General features: G+C 32.6%; 3 protein-coding genes across 6 annotated transcripts in view; all 3 read right to left on the minus strand.

Annotated features, from left to right (window-relative positions):
- The window catches only part of LOC125830748 (probable serine/threonine-protein kinase PBL3), a 253789-nt gene that overhangs the window by 96537 nt on the left and 132653 nt on the right, over positions 1–24599 (minus strand). The gene's annotated exons all lie outside the window — the stretch shown is intronic.
- LOC125830743 (sucrose transport protein SUC3) lies at positions 5990–15349 on the minus strand. Of its 2 annotated transcripts, XM_049509908.1 has the most exons (15): positions 15301–15349; positions 14913–15269; positions 10089–10154; positions 9524–9622; positions 9377–9441; positions 9210–9294; positions 9092–9125; positions 8889–8988; positions 8572–8647; positions 7534–7893; positions 7244–7387; positions 6847–7080; positions 6644–6707; positions 6523–6566; positions 5990–6367 (listed from the first exon to the last, which is right to left on the minus strand). In XM_049509908.1, the coding sequence occupies exons 2-15, from the start codon at positions 15186–15188 to the stop codon at positions 6200–6202; spliced, it is 1815 nt and encodes a 604-aa protein (XP_049365865.1). In that variant the 5' UTR covers positions 15189–15269; positions 15301–15349; the 3' UTR covers positions 5990–6199. The 2 variants fall into 2 exon arrangements, with proteins under 2 accessions (XP_049365865.1, XP_049365866.1); XM_049509909.1 differs by lacking the exons at positions 14913–15269; positions 15301–15349 and adding an exon at positions 9718–9778 and having other exon boundaries at positions 10089–10133.
- LOC125830753 (binding partner of ACD11 1) lies at positions 15820–20282 on the minus strand. Of its 3 annotated transcripts, none has more exons than XM_049509924.1 (5): positions 20167–20282; positions 18083–18200; positions 17121–17196; positions 16569–16682; positions 15820–16475 (listed from the first exon to the last, which is right to left on the minus strand). In XM_049509924.1, the coding sequence occupies exons 2-5, from the start codon at positions 18196–18198 to the stop codon at positions 16047–16049; spliced, it is 735 nt and encodes a 244-aa protein (XP_049365881.1). In that variant the 5' UTR covers positions 18199–18200; positions 20167–20282; the 3' UTR covers positions 15820–16046. The 3 variants fall into 3 exon arrangements, with proteins under 3 accessions (XP_049365881.1, XP_049365879.1, XP_049365880.1); XM_049509922.1 differs by having other exon boundaries at positions 15820–16478; positions 20167–20237; XM_049509923.1 differs by lacking the exon at positions 20167–20282 and having other exon boundaries at positions 18083–18244.

Below are 24599 nucleotides of genomic sequence, written 5' to 3' on the forward strand. Positions count from 1 at the left end.
TCTGGGTTAGGTGTCTTGGGTGGGGATCAAATCGAGGTTGGGTCTTGAATCTCAATCTTGGGGACGAAGCCAGGTCGAGGTTGGATCTCAGGTCTTGGGATTGGGATCTTGGACTCGGTCTTGGTCTTGGGTTCGTGGAATATGTTTTTTCAATTCCTCTCTAGGAGCTTCCACTCTTTTTGCTGTCTTGGTGACTTTAACTCACGATCTTAAGGTTGGACGTGAAAGGTTTTACCATCCAAGCAACCCTCTTTACAAAAATTATATGGTTCAACACATTGAAACAAGTATTTAAGTTTTTTATAATGTAAAATCTTACGTGCCACCATAATTTTTAACATAAACAAATATTCAAAATATGAAATCAAAGTCATTTTGGAAATTTGAATTATTTCTTTCAAGTATATATATCCAAGTAATTAAAAGTCATATTCATGTAAGTTGCTCCTTGTTGATTTCTATATAAAAAATAAAATAATACTGAAATATCCTTATAAAATGTTATCAATATTGCTTACATCCAAAATGAAATCTCTGCCAAACACAGTATAAGATAACATCCATTTTTATATTAAAATTATTTTTATAATCCCTCTTCTCTCTTCCAAGCCAAGGGTCTATCAGAAACACAATAATATTTACCTTGTAATAGATTGATAAGAAAAGAATCAAATTTGTGTTCATTTTATTTATTTTTTCAAATCCTACTTGTAGAATCACGCTGAATATGTTATATATTGTTTATTTTTCTAATCCTAGTAACCAAAAATGAGTCCCAAAATATTCTTGAATTTAGTGTGTACCCACCATTAGTTTTTGGATACTTCCTTTTCTTTTCCATGATAGTGTTTATTTCACTATCTTTATAGTCCTTTTGTGTTTTTGATAGATAGATACATACATGTCAAGAAAGTAAGCAAACATGTGACCTACTGTCACCCACTCCCTAGCATCAAACACAAAACTCTTTTTTCTTTTCAAAAACTTCTTAAAATTTTCAAAAACTTTTAAAAAAATTTAAACTTTTATTGTACTAAGTACTACTATATATTATATATATGTGTGTGTCACCTGTATTTATTCTTTACTTGACCCTACAAATTTTGATCACATGTACATCTCTCTTTTTTTTCCCTATCATCCTCTTTCTTTCAATATCACTTTCACTTTTCTTGATAAATTTGAGTCATGTGTTGACTATAATTATGTTTATATCATGTGTTTGGTGACATATTTGATTGGAAAATATATGGATGAATTAAAATTATATATAGGCCTTTCAAGAAGATTGTTTTTAACTTATTGGAAGATCCAATCTCCAGTCCATTGATCATTTAGCTAAAAATGAACACAATAAAAATCTAAAAATAAAGGTAGGGTTAATATTTTTTAATTTTATTTAACGATGAATTATCAAAACATTTTCCTAGCTATGAGTTATATAGTGATAGATTAATAATAAATTTCGTAACTAATTTTATTTTTTTAAGTGAAAAGGACAGCATAGCTACTACTCATGCAAACATATACAAAAATACTACTAAAGAAAAATAAGAATTTGGACGAGGTTTTTGAACAGAATTTTGATAGGTGAGAAGTGTAAGCACTGCGAGGCAATTTGTGGCACCATATCCTACTTATCCCGAAGGAAAGTCTCTAAAGTGGAATTGTATATTAACTCAGCCCCTGACGAAGAATGTTCAGGTATACCTAATAGACTTGTTAGTTCCGCAGCTTGGAGAGAAATCATGCATGCTTTCGACTTAGGTCTATGATCCGCTAATTCATCTTTTTTTAATATTCAGGTTTTATTTCAAGTCAATCGATTGAAGAATCGAGTACTCAATTAACATTACAAACTTTTCATACCAAATGAGTATTCATGGAGGGGGTACTGCAGAATATGTGTGAGCCTCATCTAATGGAAAAATAAAATTCAATGAGCAACGGTCACATTCTATAGCTAAATAGCAAAATAAAATAACACAAAATATCAAAAAGAATTGTTAGCTGCCAATGACTTAGCAACCAAGTTTGTAGTTAATTTTAATTTTTTATAGTAAAATATTGAGCCAATTTTAGGAATAGCAAACATAAAAATCGTATTAGCGCTCTATAGCTACAGTTTTGTTATGTTTGCTATGGAGCATCTGATTTGTATAAATCGTAGGCAGACATCTCGTCTGTATATAAGCGCAGTGATTGTATATATATATCGGTTAGATAATTGTATATATGTAACTACTATGTATATGTATCAATGATTGTGTTTGTTTATCTGCATAAAATTTGAATTTGTATACAATTAAATCGAATTAAAACATTTGTATATCAAATATCTCTCTCTCTCTCTCTTTATACAACACAAATTATACATTGTAATTTGTATAAAACGAGAAAGAGAGAAAGGCAAAAGAAATCTGGGCAGGGGGAGATTTGTATTTGTATAATTATAAGTGTATAGGACGAAAAGATATGTATGTGTATTGTATTGTATTTGTATATACAGTTCTCTCTCGCTTTATACAAACACAATTTATACATTAGTGTTTGTATAAAGTGAGAGAGGCGAGCGAGATTCCAGAGTGGCGAGCGAGATTCTTTGAATGGCAAAGTGTTTGCTACGAATTCGAACTAAATTAAACTGTAGCTATAACATTTCTTTTGAATTAATAGTTTGCTATAATACATCATTTTCCCTAAAATATTTACTTAACCTCTTAAGACAATTTTATAATAGTGTAATTATGTCGATCTATTATAGTGTGTTAAATAATAATAATAATAATAATAATAATAATAATAATAATAATAATAATAATAATAATAATAATAATAATAAACAAATTATACTGTAAGTGAGTATAACTTTCATTCCTAAAATTTGGTGATCTATATTAAAAAAAAAAGTATATGATTAGTTAGTGTAAACTTTCCAGTTTCCAGAAGCAACCTCGAACTTAGATCCAAATATCTGTTGCATCACCCTTTGTTTGTTATAATTAATTAACTCTTTTTTTCTTCTTCTGCACAAACAGTTAATTTAATACTTTCTCCATCCAAATTAATCTTTTCGAAAGTTAATTACGTAATTTTAATTAACATTTTAAATATATTTCTTCATCAAACTGATATAAGAAAATTGTAATTTATAATAATTTTTAAAAATATTAAATTACTTTAATATAATTTAACTATAAAAATTATTCAAATTAATTTATAAAAAAAAATGATACATTACAATTAATATGGGACGTAGAGAATACTAATAAACAAACCGTTGACACAAAGCAGGTATTTCATAGATTAGTAGTTAATTAATTGCAATAATTCCATGTTAATGGCCACCACATGTTACCTTATAATTTATAATCCTCCATATCCACAACAAGGCTAAAGATTCTGATATTATTCCAATATTAATATAATCCAACATGTACTTTCTTTGTCCCAAAAATACTTAATCATTTTTCATTTCTCGAGAGTTAAATATTCAGAATTTAATTAGTATTTTAGAAAGAATTGTAACTTATAATATTTTTCGTATAGTTTTTGAATATTTTTACTATCTAACATTAGATTATTTTTATTCAATTTAATTTTAAAAATGATTCAAAATTGATTTCGAGAATTGAACTGTAACAAGTATTTTGGGACGGAGAGAATACTACTTATTGAAATTAAATAATGGGGTTTTAGTTTCAGAATCCACCATGTAACCCCTTCATAGGCTTATTTGTCACTTAAAATAAATATAGTTAAATATTTCCACTTAGATTTTTTAATTATAAGATTAAGAAATAAATATTGGAAGATTCAGAATTATAATATAATGCCAAATTATCCAGCCATGATGCCAGAGATAATCTATCCTTTCTTCACATGATCCCAAAAAAGAATTCACGAATCACTAACTTGATCTTCATCTAACTTTCTTCTAGTTATATTATACATAATATAATATAAATTATTTAAGATGCATACACTAACAATAATTTAAAAATACTTTTATACTATGAGTAAATTTTAATATGTCATAGTATGTTATATAGTTACTTCTTTCTCAAATTACTAATACTGTATATTTTCTCCGTTTCATTTTATGTGAAGGGGTTACTATGTGAGGAGTCTTTGATTATAACTTTCTCATGTTTTAAAAATCATTAACTCGTCAACTATATTGATTTGTAGTACTTTTAGTATATTTTTCATATGTAAATTTTATTTTAAAATATTTGAAAAATATATAGTCGAATTCATGTATAGTCCAAACCTAATGAATCCTCATACTTCGATTTTCTTCACATAAATTAGGACAAAATGAATATTGCTTTATAAGAAATTTATCAGTAATTACATAATAAGTGACCTAATTATATAAATAATTTTTGCACCTTCAGTGCACATAACTTAAACTTTAAAAAAATAAAAAAAATAGAAGAATATAATCTACTAGGGTTTTCCAATTTCCATGCAGATTTGTCACATGCTTGCTTGTTATTATTAGGTAATTGTTATTATTAGGTAAACGAATCTATTGTTCATATTCATAAGAAACAACTAACAAATATGCCAAAAAATAATCTCAATATATATATATATATATATAACACTGTAAGGTCTGTGAATCTTGATTTGATATTTTGTACCCTCTACTACTTCCATCCTAAGTTATGGAGTACTTTATTTCAATTTATTTGTCTTACTTTTTTTTTATCTGTTTAAAAAAAATGTTTCTTTCTATTTTTGCCAATAGCATGTTTACGACCATGAAGTTTATAAGTCTTTTCTACTTTTTTAAACTCTACGTCAAATCAAAACAGTATAAATAAATTGAACACCTAAAAAGTAGTACTCCTTATTTTATTGATCTTATTTCATGTCCTTTAGTAGAATCACCTGTGCAGAAGTTCTTTAATATTGATAAATTATTCTTTTTACCCTATCTTGTTTTGTGTCATTTATTTTCACATGACATTACTATATTATTATATCATGACCTCTTTCATGCTTTTGGGATTTAAATTCTGTTAGTTCAGCTTTAAAATATATATATATATAATATTTGAGTAAAAGCTACTGAATTGACATAAACTTGCACAAACCACTCTTGATCCGCCTCATAACTAAATTTAAATTAATCGAACCAATAATTTCGAATACCAAATAGTTAAATCGAAAGAGAAAAAAAAATAGTGGTAGCCAAAATAGTACAATTGTTCCAGTGACCATATGCCTATATTTCTATTTGAGCATCATATTATATACTTTTGCAAGTATTTAAGCAAAGGTCGTTTTCTCCAATTAATTAATTGAGCTGCAGTATTCAGAGATCGAATATCTATTTGAGTAGCAGACAAACCAAATAACAGTTGTGTACAGCACCAACTTGGGTTGTGGTGCACTGGTGAGAGTGTTTCACCCTTAATCAGAAATTTCAGGTTCGAGCCATGGAGAAAATTCTGTTGGAAGGCTACCCCAAATGGACCCTTTAGTGTGCAATCCGGATTTAGTCGGAGCTCCAATGTAGACTCCGAACACCGGGTGAAAAACCAAAAAGAAAAACAGTTATGTACAGCAAAATTAGGTAAAATGGATCAGATTTAGGCAGAAACAAATCAATCAACAGTTATAAACCCACCGGGTGGAAAACGAAAAAAAAACAGTTGTGTACAGCAAAATTAGGTAAAATGGATCAGATTTAGGGTGAAACAAATCAATCAACAGTTGTAAATGCAACTTTTCAATCATGCTTTTGAAAATATATTCATTATTTTAAAGTTACAAATTTGAAACTTCATAATAATGTCTTAAAATTTTACGTGTGAGACTTTTTGTTAACTTTCTACTCTTTATTTCATGGGTGGCAGGTCTATGCGGGGCGGATTGAAGTCTTCACAGGTTTACAATGGTTTGCCCTGCAACCGCACCATCCCCATAAAATAATACAAAAAACTGATTTGCGACAAATCATTGAGATATCCAGTTATTCACAAAGAGTAATCAACATTCTTCCTCATTACAGATGACAATTTTACATTATACAAGAGAGTCAAAAATTGGGGTAAAATGAATTGAATATGAGTGAAAAATATCAGATACCTATCACGGCTAAACTATACTATTTTTTTGTTACTTCAGTAACATGAACTAGATGTGTAATGTGTAATGTGTAATGTGTATAACAGAATAAATTTACTCAACCAAAATGGAAGCCAGTTGATTTGAAATTACTTGATAAATTTGGTAGTCTGAGCATAGCAAAAATTCCAGCAGCAAGTGCAGCTAAAGATGCTAAGACAAATGCCGGTATGTTTCCTCCACCAAATAAAGCATCCCATGGACCGGCACCAAGCGAGACAACCATCTAAGTAAATAGAAAATTATGTCATCGCCACTTGTGGGGTTACATACACTAGGTATATATGTTGTTGTTATGTCATGCGTTAAGCATTTCAATGAAATTCAATATCACACATACACAATGATTATGAATAATTAGAGATATAAAGGCAAACTTACCTGAGGTACAACAATTGCAAGATTCAGGACTCCTATTGCCAACCCTGCAAAAGCATACCAGTTTCAATAATCGCCTCATCGAGTAAGACATGATGACATTTTAATGGATCGAAGAAAATACCTTGACCACCACCAGCGTCAGCTGTCAACTCTGCTGTGATAGAGAAAGGGACACTGTATGTTACCTGCAGGCATGTAAAGCAAAATGCATGAAAAGATGAACTATCATCCAGAAGTATCAATATCCCCAGATATAAAATATCACATCTACTGGATAAGCAGCTAACAGGTACAAAAATATATGTAGTAATAGAAAAAACTTACAGCAAGAGGAATGCCAAGAAGAGAGAAAACAACCAAAGCAGCAATTTGAGTTGATCGAGTAGCACCAATTACATGTTGGACTCCCTCCGTATGTGCACTGATAGAAACCACGCTAATGATAGCGGTGCAGGCCATGCAGACAAATACAATGAAGTTGCTCACAGCCCAAACAAGTCTAGAACCAATCCACTTGCACATTGGCTCAATAAGAAAGGAGCTAACGCCAAGAACAACCTGCTCACAGTGAGATTCATCACAATAACTTAGACGTCAGTGGGGCAGCCATGAGAGACATAAATAAGCTCTCAATGGATAATTAATTCTAGTTAAGCTGCAAATCACCTATTGTTGGATCTAAATAAAGGATAACTAGTTATTCTCAATTCTGAGTTCTTACAGAATTCAATAGCAAACCAAATGCACCTTCTCTGACACCTTGGTTATATGCATTTACTTCATCTGCTTCTCCTTTCGGGTCCCCATGATAGACTTCTCTCCCCATCCAATCCGTGTCAAAAAGGAAAAAGGGAAACCAGGACAACTGGTTGAAAGAACAGAAAGATAGATAATTAGCTGCAGTGGAAAGACTACAAGAAACCTAAAGAATAAAATTCACAAAATACAGTGAATTGAAAATGTGTACAGCTAGTTAAAAGCTTAAATCAGAAAAATCAGGAAGTTACTTACCCAAGTCAGAGCCATGACAATGAGAACCGAATGCATTGCGGGAGGCAAATGACGTAAGCTGGTCAACAGATTGACCAAAACTGCTCCAGGGCTATCAGCGAAGCTATTACCTTGATCCTTGTCAGGTCTCTGTTCTTCATTCTTTGGACTATTATCTGCTACACGACCCATCTCAGATTCATTATTTGCTACACTATTTACAGACTGCAGCTCCCTTTTCGATTGAGAAAGGTCAAAGCCAGTATTCTGAGGACTATCCAAGAGAGGAGCAGAATCTGACAAGCGTTTGTATTGCTTGGGTGACAGCGGGACTTCATTGGCGAAGTAGAGAGTTACTAACGTGCAGAGAGTCAGAAAGACCTGTTAACAGTCCAGAGAGCATGATTATCAATATTAACCTATTAACAATTAAAAAAAAAGATAATACTTGTGTGGACTAATTGCTTCTATTTGAATTTGTCATTTCTTTCTTATTCTAAATCTAGCTTGGTTTGGGTTAATCGGCAGTGCTAGCAAGGATTTAAGCTATCTACTGCTTGTTTTTGTGTTGACCCCTTTATGTTTATGTTAGTCATTTTCATGGGTTGTACATGAGGGTTGCTGGTTTTCCATCAATGTGCTTGAATCTTGTGGGATTTTCTTGTCGCCACTAGCCAACCCCTCTAGGGATTGAGATGTAAATGTTGTCTTTGTACTCTATCTAATTTCAGAAGCCAATGTTCAACAATAGTAGATCAGTCGGTTTAAAAAAAGGTATATCAGCAAGTAGCAAGTGGCAAGATGCATAAGAGGACGTGATTAATGTTTTAAGACATTATTTACAAAAGATGCTCGAGGAAAATCTTTATCTAGGATGCAGGATATGACGAGTAGATCCAGAAACTTCCTTTAATGTTTTGTTAGCAACAAGTTTTGTCAATGTACATAAACAAGGTAGAAAAAACGTGTGTAAGTAAAATAGATGATATCAAAAATCAAGATTCAAAAATAGAATTTACTATATCTACACAAAAACTCTATCGAGGGCAGTTAACTCACCACTGCAACTAAGAATGCTGCTTTGAGATTTCCACATGGCTCACAACAAGCTCTATTTGTCAAAAACGGAAACCATCTGTCCAGATACAAAGTTTTGTCAAAGACTACCTTAAGCATGTAATATTTTAACCAAATCTTAATTGAGAAGACATTTTTGCTACCAAAAGCTCAACAACTTTTAAAGGCATGGCCCTCAAGAAGAATGCTGAACAAATGATATTGTTCAAGCAGGATGTGGATTGTGAGCTATCTTTTTACATAAGCACACACACATAAAACATCACCATGTCACTTCAGATATGCAATAAACAGCAAACCTGTGCCAACCTCCACTGGCTCCAGCAGAAAATCCAAGAATGTTTCCGACAGCCATCCAGGAGCAGAACACAGCATTTGCGGTATTTCTTTGATCAGGACCTACAACAAAGTTCCCAAGACATCTCAACAAATTGCAACAAAAGAAGAACTGTATCAATTAATTGAAAAAAAAAAAAATTCTTCCAACTATCGGAACTTTTACCTGACAAATCTGCCAAAAGAGCTCGAGCCGGACCCTGCCAACATAAAACAACTATAGTGTAACATCTACTAGAATCATCTACACCGCTAGAAATAGTAGTAAATTTTCAGAAGCTAACCTGCACAGTATTATTAGCAAGATCGAGCATCCAAAACCCAACGACAAATACAATGGCTGCTCTTGAGCGAGTGCCTTTGAAAGTGCTGCATTTTCACACAATAATCAAAGACTTCACAGCCTATTCAGATAATCCAAAAAATTACAGGAACAAGAGGAAGTTAAAACCTGCAATGCTCTTTTGTGTCCCCCAATAAGTATCCTATGTCTGCAGAAAACCCGATAATTATCACCTAAACGACAAGATTTAGTTCAGCCGATTTAACTGGAACCAAATAATTCAATATAGGATAAAAATAACTGCTAAATGCTTACAGCAATAGAGATCATGACAGCTCCAATAAAAATGAAAGGCCTTCTTCTGCCATATTTAGAATGACATTTATCACTCCATATACCTACACAAGGTTGTACCTGAAAGAATATCCAAGAAGACAAGTTTATAAGTTGAATACTCAATGGGGCTGCTGGAGAAACTACTCCAATATATAAGTTTTTTTTGTATGTACCATATATCTGGCAACTTCGTTTTACTGATCAAAGGATAGAAAATTTTAATTCAAGGAACAGCTGACAAATTTTGCAGAGATCCGAAAGTTAAAAAAAGAAGTTACAGTTCAGCAAAGCCATATCTACAATTTTAAGTACATGGGCTGAAGTTTAACAATTCTTGTTTAATGAGTCCACAGAATTTCAAAAAGTGTAGCTTTTGCAATTGGTTCTGCAGGTGCAAAGGTTATCCCCATCTTATATTTTCAGCAATTTATCTCAGTAGAGCTGTTTTCACAGCTCTAAATTCTAATTGCTGACATTCATCACTTTAGATGGACATTTTACCAAGTAATCTGCAATAAAACTCCATGATATTCGAACACCTTACCACAAGGCCAGTAATAGGACCGCATAGCCAGATAAAAGAAGAGAAGGCATGCTCTATGCCAAGTGTCTGCAAAACATAGAAATGAAAAATTTTAGGCAAAGAAGAAGCTCAACTAGAAATAGGCAAAAAAAAATAAAAAATAAAAAATAAAAAAATGAAGCCACTAAAAGATAGAAAATTATAAGAAGTTATTGCTTGAGGCTAGCAGAAAACAGCTATTGATTTTAAAGACCATTTCTGCACTGGAACCATGATTGCAATTAAGAGATTACTCTAGAAAATTCAAACCTTCAAAGGAATTATTTTTCATGACCAAGCTGTAACTTCATGAACATAATTTTGCTTTCTGTTTCTTATTTTCTTGAAAATTGAGTATTAACTTCCAAAGGGGAAGATATCAACTGCAAGCTGTATATAAAGGCCATTAAGCTATTAAAGAATGCTATTTGCTGAAACCTTTTATGTGAAACTCTACTGATTAAAATTTAAGTTATTCCCTTATAACAATCAAATTTTGATACAGAAAGAAACTGTTCTCGGATGTACAACTGTTTAGGTTTGACCAAAAGGAGAAAGGAGGTCTATATGATAAACCACTCTGATCATGGAAACTCTGGATGTACAACACGAATACGGTTGTCATGCATTTATGTGTGTACAGAAACAACACAACTGTACCATATACCAACCAATAAGGCTTAAATACAGGAATTTTGCCACATTAATGAAATTATTTACTACCTAAAGAAAATGTGTACAGAAACAAATAAATATACCATACAATCTAATTATTAAAACATATATACCAGATGGTGAGGATCAAAAAGAAGCTACCACCTTGTCGTAATCCCTCTTTATTGATTTCTCACCAAGGTTGCCTTTTCATCATAAGCACTTACTAGTCACCCATGAGAAGTACTCATTACACGAAACTATTAGAAGCTGGAACCCACTCAATCCTCAGGGCTTTGTTCTAGAGGTAAGTAATCTTGGGTGTATTTATACGTCCAAATGACATTTTATACCCATATTATAAGTTAGTTCGCGAATGAATTCTATTGTATTCTCATGTTTTATTAGTGATTGCGTCCATAAACTAACAGATGTGATTAACTCGTGTAGGATGGATTTGCATATGAATTGAGCTAAAGTTGGAGTTGAAGGAGTTCATTTTGAAGATGGAATGCATAGGAGTAGAAGCTATTGGATGAACGGGAAGTGATGAAAAAAACAAGAAAATAGAAGTTGGAGAAAAAAATGCGCTGTAGTGAATCAATTCCGTGCCATGGACTTGGGCAGTGTTTTTTGACTTTTTCAGACAGCAAGGTCCACGATAAGTCCGTGTCACAGACCTGGGACCGGCTTTTTGCACTCCTTTTCTACTATAAATAGGACACTTATGTGATATTTTAATGGACCTACATTGGAGGGGAACTCTTGGACGACTGAGGGAGTTATTTTAGGGTTCTTTCTTGCCTCTTTACATTACTTCAATTCTTGTATGAATTTTTCAATCCATATAACTGTTATTTGAATCATTAGTGGCTAGAAATCCTCGTTCTAGGGCTGAGGCTACTAAACATGATTGTATAACATTGTTTTGAGCTGGTTATTGTGGTTTAACATTATTGACTGTTCTTATGTTCTTGCTCTTACTACTTTAATGCTTAGCTACCATCAGAGTAAATCAATAAACCTTTTCTGAACTCGGGAGACGAACCCTTAGATTAGAACGAAGAACATAAGGAATGAGTTCTAATTTATAATTAGGATTAGAGATAGATTCACACCTAGGATAGGAATATACCTAGATCGCCTCATTTGGTTCAAATACGGGAAGATAGCTTAATGCTCTGAAATTGGTTCACCTATCCCCGTTCAACAATGTAGTTAGGCGTCCAATTGTAGTAGATGGTTAGAGGCTCGAGAGACCATAACCATATTATCAATTCCGTGAATCAACAACTAGGATAGGTAACTTAACCAACCAAGAATTTAGTGTTATACATGATTGTGAAGTATGCCTTGACCCCAGAATTCCCCTCTCATTGTTTACAACCCAAGTCCTTAAGTCCTCTCTCAATTTACTTTACATTGGAAGTTACAACACATAAACTTTTTTAGTTAGACCCGCACTTGTTCATGTTAACAGTTTAACTTGAGCTAGTTATTTGCTAAGCAATCTTGTCCTTGTAGGTTCGACATTCGGCTCCTAACAAGAGTCACTATATTACTTGCACAACTACATACACTTGTGTGTGTGTTTGGACGCAACAGTAACAACACAACACACAACAGATAATGTGTTGATTAGGTGCACATCACAGGGTGCTAATCCTGCCGCAAACAGGAGAATGGTATTTAAGTGGAGAAGAGTAGAGCAGCGCCCATTATCCATTTGTTTCAAACCATGTACCACTGGCCTAGGGACTTTCTCGGTCATCAAGAAACAACTGGGACCACTCAACTATTCTAAATAGCTTCCAATTGGTATAATACTAAGACGTGCAAACAGGGGTTCTCTTTCGAAATAGCTTTTCAACTTGAGGAGCTTGAAGCTTCTACAAAATGAATTTATTTCAAGAGGTCTTCAACTCTAAAGATCCTTAAATATCATGTCCACCAGGAAACCAAAATTGCTCGACTATAGGTCACAATATAATTTACTCTTTTATGCTAATTTCCTCTTCCTGCTTTGATACATGTCAATAATATTTTATGTATACCAAGAACCTTTAGTCAATTACCGATCTCTTTTTCTCTAAGAAATATAAGTGAACTGATCACAGAGACAGTTTCTGCATTCTCAACCACCAAAACAAAATTGCAAATGAAATACAGTAGAGAGTTCATGTGAACCACATGGCATTAAGGGGTCATTTGGTACAAAGATCAATAATGCAAGGATTAGTAAAGCAGGGATTGGTAATGCATGGATTAGTAATGCAGGGATTATTTTTATCAAGTGTTTGGTTCATTGTTTCTTACCTAGTTTTGTGTGTGGTTTAAAACTCTACAAAAAAAATTCTTTCCATTATACCCTTGAGTTATTATGAGATTTTCTATTTCATGTAATTGGGTCAAGGTAGATAATTCACGGACAATATTATTTTTTTATAGCATTTTAACTAGCTAGGAGAATAAAAAATTTATTGTCATGTTCACTATTTTCTCACTTAAATTATTTGAGAGTAAATAATTGTCATCTTAATAAATTAGAGTTAATATCTCAAAAGGTCACACAACTATAATAATTTATAGAGAAAATTTATTGAACTTTGTTTTGTATCAATAAATTAAAAAAAAACTCTTTATCATAAAATAAAATAAAAATAAAAAATATAGAAAAATAAATTAAACTATTTTTATACTCGAGATGTTTTATATATATATATATATATATATATATATATGCTCTTGTTTTAGATTACTTGTGTAATGTTTAATGGACTTCCGTTAAGAGGCAATATTTGACTTATGAATTGTTCTTAAATTCATACATCAACATTAGCATATTAGTCGGATTATAATATTTTATATTAATGATAAATAGATTAAATAACTCATATTTTAGAAACAAAAAATTATATCTAAATAATAAAATTTGTAAGCTAATTTATTTAAATAAATTTATTAGTATAAATATAAAACATAAAATCAAGAAAATAAACAAAATGATTAAAAGGATTTGAGGGGGTATTTTTGTCTTTACCTAGATTAGTCCCATGGTATTAGAACTAATACTACCAAATGGAAGGTATTAGTTATACAACCTATAATACCATGTAGGGTGTATAACTAATCCATGGATTGATTATACATAGACCCAAAATTCCTACCAAACATAGTACTAAATAATACCACACATAATACTTGGAAAATTTCTCCTAATACTCCCTACCAAACGACCCCTAAATGTTCAATTTACAGGATATTTTTTTCTACTTCTAGAACAACATTAAAGACGAGCCGAGGATCTATCTACGTCCACGAGGTAGTAGTAAGGCCCGCGTACACTCTACCCTTCCCAGAACCCAGTTGTGGGATTCCACTGGGTATGTTGTTGTTGTTGTATACAAGCATCAAAGACATCAAGTAAATTTTCCTGAAAATTCGTGTTGGAAATTTTCAAACTAGATTCTCATTGCTGCAGCTGTAAATTTTATCCACTGACGTGGCCTCGGCTGGAGGCAAGATTTAGGCAGAAACTTAGCACTCCCATGAAAAGACTACACTCCTTGTGTCTTGCAGCGCTACCTTGCTTCCAACTACGTTTTTTGTTATGCCTCGTTATTAGTGCGCTTCGGTTATCACATTAGTTAGTTATTGTTATTGTTCCAGTTTTCTGGATGCTATGTTATGCTTTCTCTAATATTTTCTACTTCCTCTTTACTTTCCTATTTTCCTTTTAACTGCTTTGTTGTGCATTACTCAGGCCAAGGGTCTTTCAAAAATAGTTTCTCTACCTCCTCCACAGATGCTCACTTATGGGGACTACACTAGGTTTGTTGTTGTTGTTGTTATCACTAGTATAAATACATACACCAATCTCTACCTCCACATCCGGTCAAACAAATAAAAACAGAGCTTGTAAACAAGTGAAATTAACATCTTTAAACTTCAATCAACACTGTTATCTTAAAATGACCAACATTTTAAGATAGTATTTTTTTTCATCATATTAATATATTAGAAGGAGGATTGCAACTTATAGTATTTTTCATATTCGAACACCTAATATTTGAATTAATGTAGCTCAAATTGACTATGACTAAACCAAACATGACAAGTAATACAAAATGGATGACAAATAGTTGTTTGCACCTGAATATAAGGTGTAAGGAGAGAGAGTTGCAAAGCCCATCCAAACTGAACACCGGCAGCGACGGTGCAACTAAGAATCAAGGTAAGCAAACTGTTACGTACAGGCGGAGGAGGAAGAGGTAGATGAGAATCATTCATTTCTCCATTAGAAGCCCTAGGAGATGAGGAATCACTACGGATCTCCAACTGTGTAAACCGTGATTCATCAACATTAGTTAATTCCACTTCCTGCTGCTTCAGATTCTTATACGGTACTCTGATCGATACCGCATCCATTTTTCAGGCAAATGAATCGGGATCTGCTTCACATTCGATCTGGAAATGGAGATTGATGAAGCTCAGAGATTGTGAAAGTGCCTGAAATGTTTTTAATTTGAGGGAAAACGACGTCGGATTCAAAGCTGGGTGCTTGACTTTTTCACAAAGGAAAAAAGAAGACGTAAGGACACCGACGGTGAGTCTACTAGAGAATTTTACTTTCCTTGTTATGTCATTTTGGTATTGTGGCATGACACGAGGGTCTTTTTGTGACATACCAAATTTAACATGTTCACATAAAGTTAAAAATAGTTAATAATAGTGACATGTTTCTATTGAATATTTCAACACATAATAAAATATGGTAGTTTAGATGTTTCATTATATAAATAAGTTAATGTTATGAAACTATATAAAATGGTGAGAAGAAAGTAGGGAGAAGAGATTATTCGTCTTGAAGGATGATTTTACAATGAAGAGAACTGGGGGAAATTGACTTCGTCCCTAAGTTAGAGTTCCTAAATTTTCTCTAATGAACTCCACATAATAGACAACAGGGATACATACACAACTTCTCCTCTTTTGAGGACTTGAGCACAATTGCATATTGCAAAACCAGTAAAAGGGAAGGGGGAAAAAAGGCAAGAAATAAACTGAAAAGGAAATTCCTACTCAACGTATTAGTGTACTATATGTTCTTTACAACATCGACCTGATATCCAAACAACAACGGAAAGGAAACACAGTTCGATTCCAGATGAATCAACACCATTAGGCCAATCTACTTAGTTCACGACTTTACACCACACAACCCATAGAACTAATACCATTCTCATATAAAGGACTCCAAGCTACATGTCAATTGCTCGAACCTACTCATTTGTTAATGCCTCGGCTACCCAAATCAGCTGCAGCTTGAGCCGCTTTACTTAGTGCACCAGACATCCAAAGAGCTCCTTTGGAAAAGTAGCTACTGTTGACAACAGCAGTTGCAGCAGAGATGGCAGTTCTACCTGTAGCTGAAACAGCTGATCTGGTGGTATCTGATATGTGATACCTCTGATCCACGGATCTAGCCACTTCAACCCCGGCACAGAACTTGTCAGTGAGGCCGATTCTCTCACTTAAATCAGCAACCTTGGAGACTGCAGTTGCTGAGAGCCCATGAGATTCGTCAAAAGCTTTGGCTTTTCCCAATGCGCCTTTTCCAAGAACATACCCTTGAGATAGCATGGTTTTAACCACATCTTGAGTCAATGTTACAGCTTCCCCAGCAGAAGAAACAAAATAGTGTCCTTGGGAATCCTGCTGGATATATAATTCCACTCATTAGAAATACACACCTCACCATTCATACAGAAATGAGTAGATAGGAAAGCAGGAGGGAGAAGATCATACACTTGAATGACAGTCTTCTTGAGGTTTCCATGATGAATGATTCCAATAATCAAATTCATCTTGATAGTGACCCCAGCTGGTTATGCACACACGTTGATCCAAAATGGCAGCTCCCTGAAAGAAGAGTGAGCACTACTATGTTATCTCTAGTACACACTATCATAGAGCAAAAGAAGCTAATTGTTTATGCTCTGAACTAGAGATATATAAGAGATGAGCATAAATAACAGTTAAGTTCGCAGTTGTAAAACCACCCATTACCTCTTTGCTCGCATTAGATAAAATGCAAACAACAGCTTCCCAAAGTTGTATCATTTTTTAAGATAATGTAATATCAGCACGACATCCGGCAGATAAAGCTATTTTGAATTCACACACTATGAAACACATAAGGGAAGTGAAACAGAATGCACTCAGTTATACACCACATAGAACCAGAATTAGCAACTGTCAAGTTGAAGGGGAAATACAATTGTAGGCTGCTAATTCTGAGACCTAAACCTTATTTACTATGTAGTACACTAGATCAATAAGCAATCTGAAGGAACTTACACTCAGTAAGACAGCCGTTTCCAATGCATGAGGATTTTTAAACGTAACATAGGCTGTACTTGCATGTTCACCAGCTCTGCATTCACAACCACGAGCATCACTCAATCAGTAACCAAAATTTTATATGCAGTAGCTGAAGCAAAAAGAAGGAATGAAACACATGATGTATGTTGTGAGACCGAGAAAGTTCCTCAATTACATGATTAATCATCAGTAGAATAACAACTGAAATAGTAATGTTGATGGCAAGAGTCATTTGTAAACAGTTTGGTGGAGTAAAAGCTCGCGCAATGCGATAAGAGACTTCAGTGGAGCTCAGAGCTCCACCATGATTTCTTCCAATTTCAATTGAAGTAGGGATTGATATAGAAAAGACTCTGTAAACAGCTCTAATCGTACTTTCGAAGGGCAAAAAGAAAGTAAAGAGTACCATAGGTGAAATTCTTGCAGCTCTTTATTTGCTAGAGGACATAGCAACAATAACGAATTCTCAGAATAGACAATGTGAATTAGAGCTCCAGTTTTCCCAGAAATCAAATAATTCATGTCACAGACAAAACCAAATTATATAAAGAGACATAAATGCCTATCACTGACAACCAAATCCTTACTTTCTCTACAATAACATACATTTTCAGAAGAGATCAAAAAAGGAAACAGGATAATAACAAACCAAAAATTAGTGGCAGAAAAACTTGTTTATCGATCACATATCAATCTAAGAATATTACAAAAGATAATCATTTATAGTGTATGTAAAATAAAATTGAGGGGTGGGTTTGAAATTGAGGAATTGGAAGGAATTGAAAAAAAGAACAATACAGATAGATACATTTATTTTGGAGATCAAAATAAATTGCTCTACTCATAATTTCCCTTCCAATCTTTTCCCTTTTTTTTCGCTTTAAATCATCAACACAGAAATATAGGGTATGATTAATAAAATTGTAATGTAATCCCACCTGACAATCTCAACATGTTCAATTGCCCCACAGAAACCAAAGAACTCCTGAACATCCTTCTCAGTAGCAGCAGGGGAAAGACCTGTAACTTCTGCTGTATAACCCCCTGGATTCATATCTGCTGATTTAACTCTGCTTCATGGACAATTACCAAGAGCAAAGAAATTAGACATCAGATAAAGCAAAGTTTGTACAATTTAGGCCATCAACTACATCGGAACCCAAACTATCAGACCTGAGTTAATTTGTGATATATGCATGATACGAGTATAAATTCATAAACACCAAAAAAGGGGATAAATTAATTACATTCACACATCTAGTCATCTCCCATAAGAAGCTTGCAAATCTAATAATATACAAAAAGAAGAAATCACACTAGAGTCTAGACAACTGCTAGTGTTAATTACACCAGGCGTACTCATCAAAGGACCAAAAGGGGCCTATAATTTTCATAACAAAGATGTCATTATCACATTATATGCCCCCATATTAAGAAGCGACAAAATGTCCATCGAACAGTCAAACCAAACAAAGCACAATTTTATCAAACAAAAGCTACACTATGTTACAGAATCTGGTTCAGATTAATCAGAAAATGTTGGAAAGAAACATTTTTGAGATCCTATTAAGAGTACTAACACTAAATCTCCAACTTCAATGCTTTTAAACATATCCAATTGGCTAAAGAAAACAAAAGTACTTAGGATCGAGCAGTCAAAAAATGCCCAAATAGAGAAAATACAACAGATTATTAACAAGTCAACAATATATTCAGACTAATTGATAAAAGTTTCCCAATCTAGCAATCAATAGATCGACTTATACAGCAGGTTCAAAAAACAAATTAATCTTTTCTTCCTCCACACAGTAACATCCATATTACATATAAATGCTTTTAGTACAATATTTTCTTGCTTACTAATCAAAGGCAACCCAGTGCACTAAAATTCCAACTACACACAGGACCCGAGGAAGGACCAGACCACAAAGGCTCACCTTACGCATTCTTACCCTGCATTAGAGTCAGTTTCCACAGCTTGAACCAGTGGCTTACTTATCAAACACTGAAAAATAAGTAAGAACCCCGCTCGTTTTCTAAACAACATTTTCCTTAGTACCAAATATACCCCCAATACACGATTTCTTTTTATTTTTTTAGAAGGTAATATAACAAATTTTGATTTTGGTTCACCCCATAAGTTCAGTTTCATTTCCTTCATTTCCTTTCAGAATTAACACTACAATTCACAAGAACAGCTTCAAACCCTAACTACTAAAACCCAGAAACACCTTCTGCTTTTTCTTAATAGCAAACAACTATAATGCTCAAACTTCAAAAAACAAATTAATCTTTTCTTCCTCCACACAGCAACATCCATATTATGATATAAATGCTTTTAGTACAATATTTGCTTGCTTACTTATCAAAGGCAACCCGGTGCACTAAAATTCTTACTACGCACAGGACCTGAGGAAGGACCGGATCACAAGGGTTCACCTTACTCATTCTTACCCTGCATTAGAGACTGTTTCCACAGCTTGAACCAGTGGCTCACTTATCAAACACTGGGAAATAAGTAAGAAACTGACTTGTTTTCTAAACAATATTTTTCTTAGTACCAAATATACCCCCAATAGAGGATTTATTTTTTATTTTTTTAGAAGATAACATAACAAATTTTGATTTTGGTTCACCCCATAAGTTCAGTTTCATTTCCTTTCAGAATTAACACTACAATTCACAAGAACAGCTTCAAACCCTAACTACTAAAACCCAAAAACACCTTCTGCTTTTTCTTAATAGCAAACAACTAAAATGCTCAAACTACCAACAATTCAAAACCAAACTTTCCAATTACCGAACCATAAACGATCTAAACAACATAATTATGAATGAAATAACACGATTTCTGCAAATCAAACAATAATTCAGCAAAACAATTCAAACTAATAGCACTCCAATTTTAACTTTTTTCGAAAAAAATCACAAAATTTACTGAAAACACACAAAAAAAAAAAAACTAGAGATCAAAGTTGATAAATGTAATTGATAAAGCTGATGAATAAGTCTAAGAATATACCTTCTCTTGTGTTGAGATGAAAAGTGTGAGAGAGAGGAGTCGGTATGAAAACTGCGAGTGTAGTTGCTTTGTATTCGGTAGCGTATATATGAAGTATCTTTTGTTGGTGAGCGCCACGCTTACACAGGTTAATCAACTTCTTCAATCATTTTATCTTTTTTAAGTTTACGGACTGTCGTATCGAAATTTGATTAAATTTAAATTTGTATGGATACTTTTTTTAGTATTACTAGATAAATGAGTCGTATAGAATAATTTCATGTACCCTTTCGACATATAATATATGTCATAATATAAGTAATAAGATTATAGTATATTCATCATTAATTTATATTTATATAATGATTAAAAAAAATGATAATAAAATAAGAAATTTTTTCATTATTTATTTTTTCTTGAATTGAAGTAAGATAAACAATTGCTGATTTTTAAAAAAAAACATTATTAGAAAAAGAATGTGTTAAAAAAGAAAATAAATAATATATTTATTTGGCAAATGAGCATTTTTGACCCCATTAAGTAACAATAAGAGCATTTTTAGACCAAACTACAAATGACAAGGACATTTTTGGACCAAACTACAAACGGAGGGAATTGTTTCGCATAGTTTAAGGACATTTTTGAACAAAAGTATTGACGGTGAAGGTATTTTTAAGCCAAATTATAAACGGAGGACATTTTTGTTCTTTCCACATAGTTTAAGGGAATTTTTTACCTTTTCTTTTTAAAAAGAAATTACTTATTATTATTTTTTTCTAACATTTGTTAGTAAATGCTATTTAATCATTTAGATTATGATTTGTTTCAAATAAGTAATTGAACAAATGATTAAAAAATATTAGATTCATGAGGCTAAATTTTTTTTTAAAATTACTAATATTGATTAAATAGTCGAATTAATTACGTAAAATATGTCATAATAATTAAAGAAAAGAGATTTGACATATATAAATGTAAGTAATATGTTGCAAAGAATAGAATATTGATTTTCTCTGCATTATTTTAATTTTTTTTTTCGTATAAACACATATTGTTTTTGTTTTTTAAAACGAAACACACACTTCAAAAAAACACAAATTTGATTACCTATCATGTATCAGAATACAAACAAACTACATTTCTTATCCTAAAACATCAAGAGCTGCTAAAATATAACGCGAATACTATACTATAGCAAAAAAACAGAAAGATGGAAAAATTGTATATAATAGCAAACTATTAATTCAAATTAAATGTCATAACTACAGTTTTATTTAATTGTACTCCGTAGCAAACTGTTGTTATTTCGCCTCTCTCGCTGGTGAATCTCGCTCACCACTCTCGGCAGTCTCTCCCTCGCCTCTCTCGCTTTTATATAAATGTAAATGTATAAAATGCGTTTGTGTTTGTATAAAGCGAGAGAAAATTGTATATACACATGCAAATACATATATCTTCGTCCTATACACTTATAATTGTACAATACAAATATTTCTCTACCCAGTTCTCTTTTGCCTTTCTCTCTTTCTCGCTTTATACAAACACAAATTATACAATTGATTCTTTTGTATATGTATACCGAAACATATTATACAATTTCTTCTTTTGTATATATGTATAGCGAAATAGTCAGCATAGACAGCTATTTTTGTATATATGTATAGCGAAATAGCACCAACATAGGTTGTGGTGCACTAGTGGGAGTGCTTCACCCTTAACTAGAGGTCTCAAGTTTGAGCCCTGGTATGGAGAAAATCTTACTGGGAGCGCCACACCCGAATGGACCCTGCAGTGCGCGTTCCGGATTTAGTCGGAGCTCCAATGTGGGCTCTGGACACCAGGTGGAAAAAAAAATGTATAGCGAAATGGCCAAACATGAAGTTTGCTATAGAGCGCAATTATGCAAACTATAGTTATAGCATACAAATATGATTTTTGTGTTTGGTATATGTGAAAGTTGCTCAAAAAAGATTTTAAAAATACAAATAAAAAAGGACTCATGAGTAACAAGAAGTTTTTATTATTAAATATGATGATTTTTAATTTTTATTCATTTAATGAAAATTTGTGTGTTAAGTATCTTTATTTATGACTTGATTCGTTCGGCATAAGTTTAGAGAATTTTATTTTGTTAGAATAAATTCTATAGGAATTAAGTTGTTGTGGTATAAATTGTGCAGTATTTCTAGGACTTAATTCACTCAACATAAGTTAAGAAAATTCTTGACTCGCTCAACATAATTTTTTTAAGAATTAAGTAATGTCTTTTACGGCATAATATATGATTCTAAAACTAAACTTTTATCTCTTTGGACATAAATTCGATAGGAATTAAGTTATGTAGTATGACATATCTTGTGGGTTTTGAAACTGAATTTATCTTGTCTCACTTTAGGAATTAAGTTATGTAGTTATGACATATCTTATCGATTATGAAATTGAATTCTCGTCTCACTCGACATAAATGCCTTAAAAATAAAGTTGTGCAGTATGACATAACTTGTTATGAATTTTGTGGCATGCTTGTGAGATATTATATCGTAAAAATATAAATTTATGCTCCACAAAAAATTATTTGTTATTCAACTTTAGAAATAAGTGTAGAACTCCATGGTTTTCATAATAATTACACAATATATGTTGGTGTGACATTTTAATATTAATAAAAAAATATATTATATGTCACATTATATATCACGTTATGTCTATTGGCGGACATTACATTTGTGCCTCTTTACTCTCATCAATTGTGGAAGAAAGTGGTCATTAGCTTTTTGGTAACTTATGTAACCACCAACTCTTCATTTCACCCATTATTCTATCTTTATGTCTTGTAACTTATGTAACATTTGAGTCATTCATTTGGCAAATTTACTACCCACTATCTTCCTATTCATTGTAAGGAAGTATTCATCACCTATAAATAGTGTGGTATTCCTTTGTGTTGGGTAGAAATAGAAACAACAAGAGATGTACAAGAAAAGATAGAGTGAAAAATTAGATGAGTAGTATTATATTGAATTTATATTGAGGTTAGTATAGTGAAAGAGAGAGTTGAGACATAGAAAATATTCCAAGTCTTCAACTATATTCACTATACAAAAGAGAGTGTTTATATGTTGAAGAATGAGTTCTTTTTGTGGAGCTTTGGACTCTTCAACTAATCCGGAGTTGCTTGAGTTGTACGACGTTACGTTGTTGGGCTGTTGTATCCTAGAGGGGACAAGTCAAGAGTATTACTATTGGATCGGTGTAGATTATATCGCAGTGGGCTTGAATCTCCTTAAAAGAGCGAGATATCCGTGCCTTAGCCTAAAAATTTATTTATTCATTTTTGTCATTTTATTTCAACTGTAATTTATTGTATTTGTGGTATATTACACTATCAATATATAAGAATACTTTAGCAATGTTGTCCAAATTCTTGTGAAGATGAAACAACAATAACATATCAGTGTAATTCACAAATGGAGTGTGAGAAAAGTAGTGTGTACGTAATTTTTATCCCTACTTTAGGAGGTAAATAAGTTATTTCTGATAGTAATTAACAGCCTACATGGATGAACAAAACTAAAGCAAAATACTAAACAAGGCACGAAAAAGTATTCTGAAAAAAGAAATAATACTACAACAATATATATAATACGATAATCGAAGTACAAGAAATATAAGTAGTAACAGAAATTGAAAAAACAAGAAACTACAAGTGTAATACTATGACTAACATTTACTAGTATGAAAGAATAAGCGAGACAACATCCAACTACTAACTAACCTTCTACCTTAATCTATTGTCTTCCATAATCTCCTATCTAATATCATGTCATCAGCAAGCCGAAGTTATACCAATATATCTTATCTAATCACCTCTCTCTATTACTTTTTCAGCCTACCTCTACATCGTCTGAAATCATCCATAGCCAAGCTCTCAATATACGCTCTTTAATTTGCATTTTTCCGGCAGTATTCTGTGATTTGTTTCTCCCTGGTGCAGAGTGTGCATAGAGGTTTGTCATCAAAGATATGGTCGCCAAAGAGCTAGGAATATGTTGGGCTTTGGACCCGTTTGGCCCCAAGTTTTATTTAGGAATATTTAGAAAAAACTTGGGAAAAATTGCGTTTGGCCACATAACTAGGCAAATTTTTTTGCCAAGAATCTCAAGTTCCCAAATACTAGAAAAAAACTGGTTTTTGGGAACTTGGGAAATATTTGGGAACCTTAAAAAATTTAAAAATTACCCCAAACTTTTATATTTTATAAAAAATACTCATCATTTATTACTTCCTACTAATATATATATATATATATAGGAATAGTTTGTTATTATCTCCTCCGAAAAAGTTTGAGTTCCAAGCAGTGATGAAATATTCAATGAACATGAACGTGATGATATTGTTACTGATGAAGATGACAAACAATCGATTCAGAGTAACAATATTATTTCGTCTTCTCG

This window comes from Solanum verrucosum, unplaced genomic scaffold, assembly GCF_900185275.1.
Source record: "Solanum verrucosum unplaced genomic scaffold, falcon-dt-bn FXZP01000154.1, whole genome shotgun sequence".
NCBI lineage: Eukaryota > Viridiplantae > Streptophyta > Magnoliopsida > Solanales > Solanaceae > Solanum > Solanum verrucosum.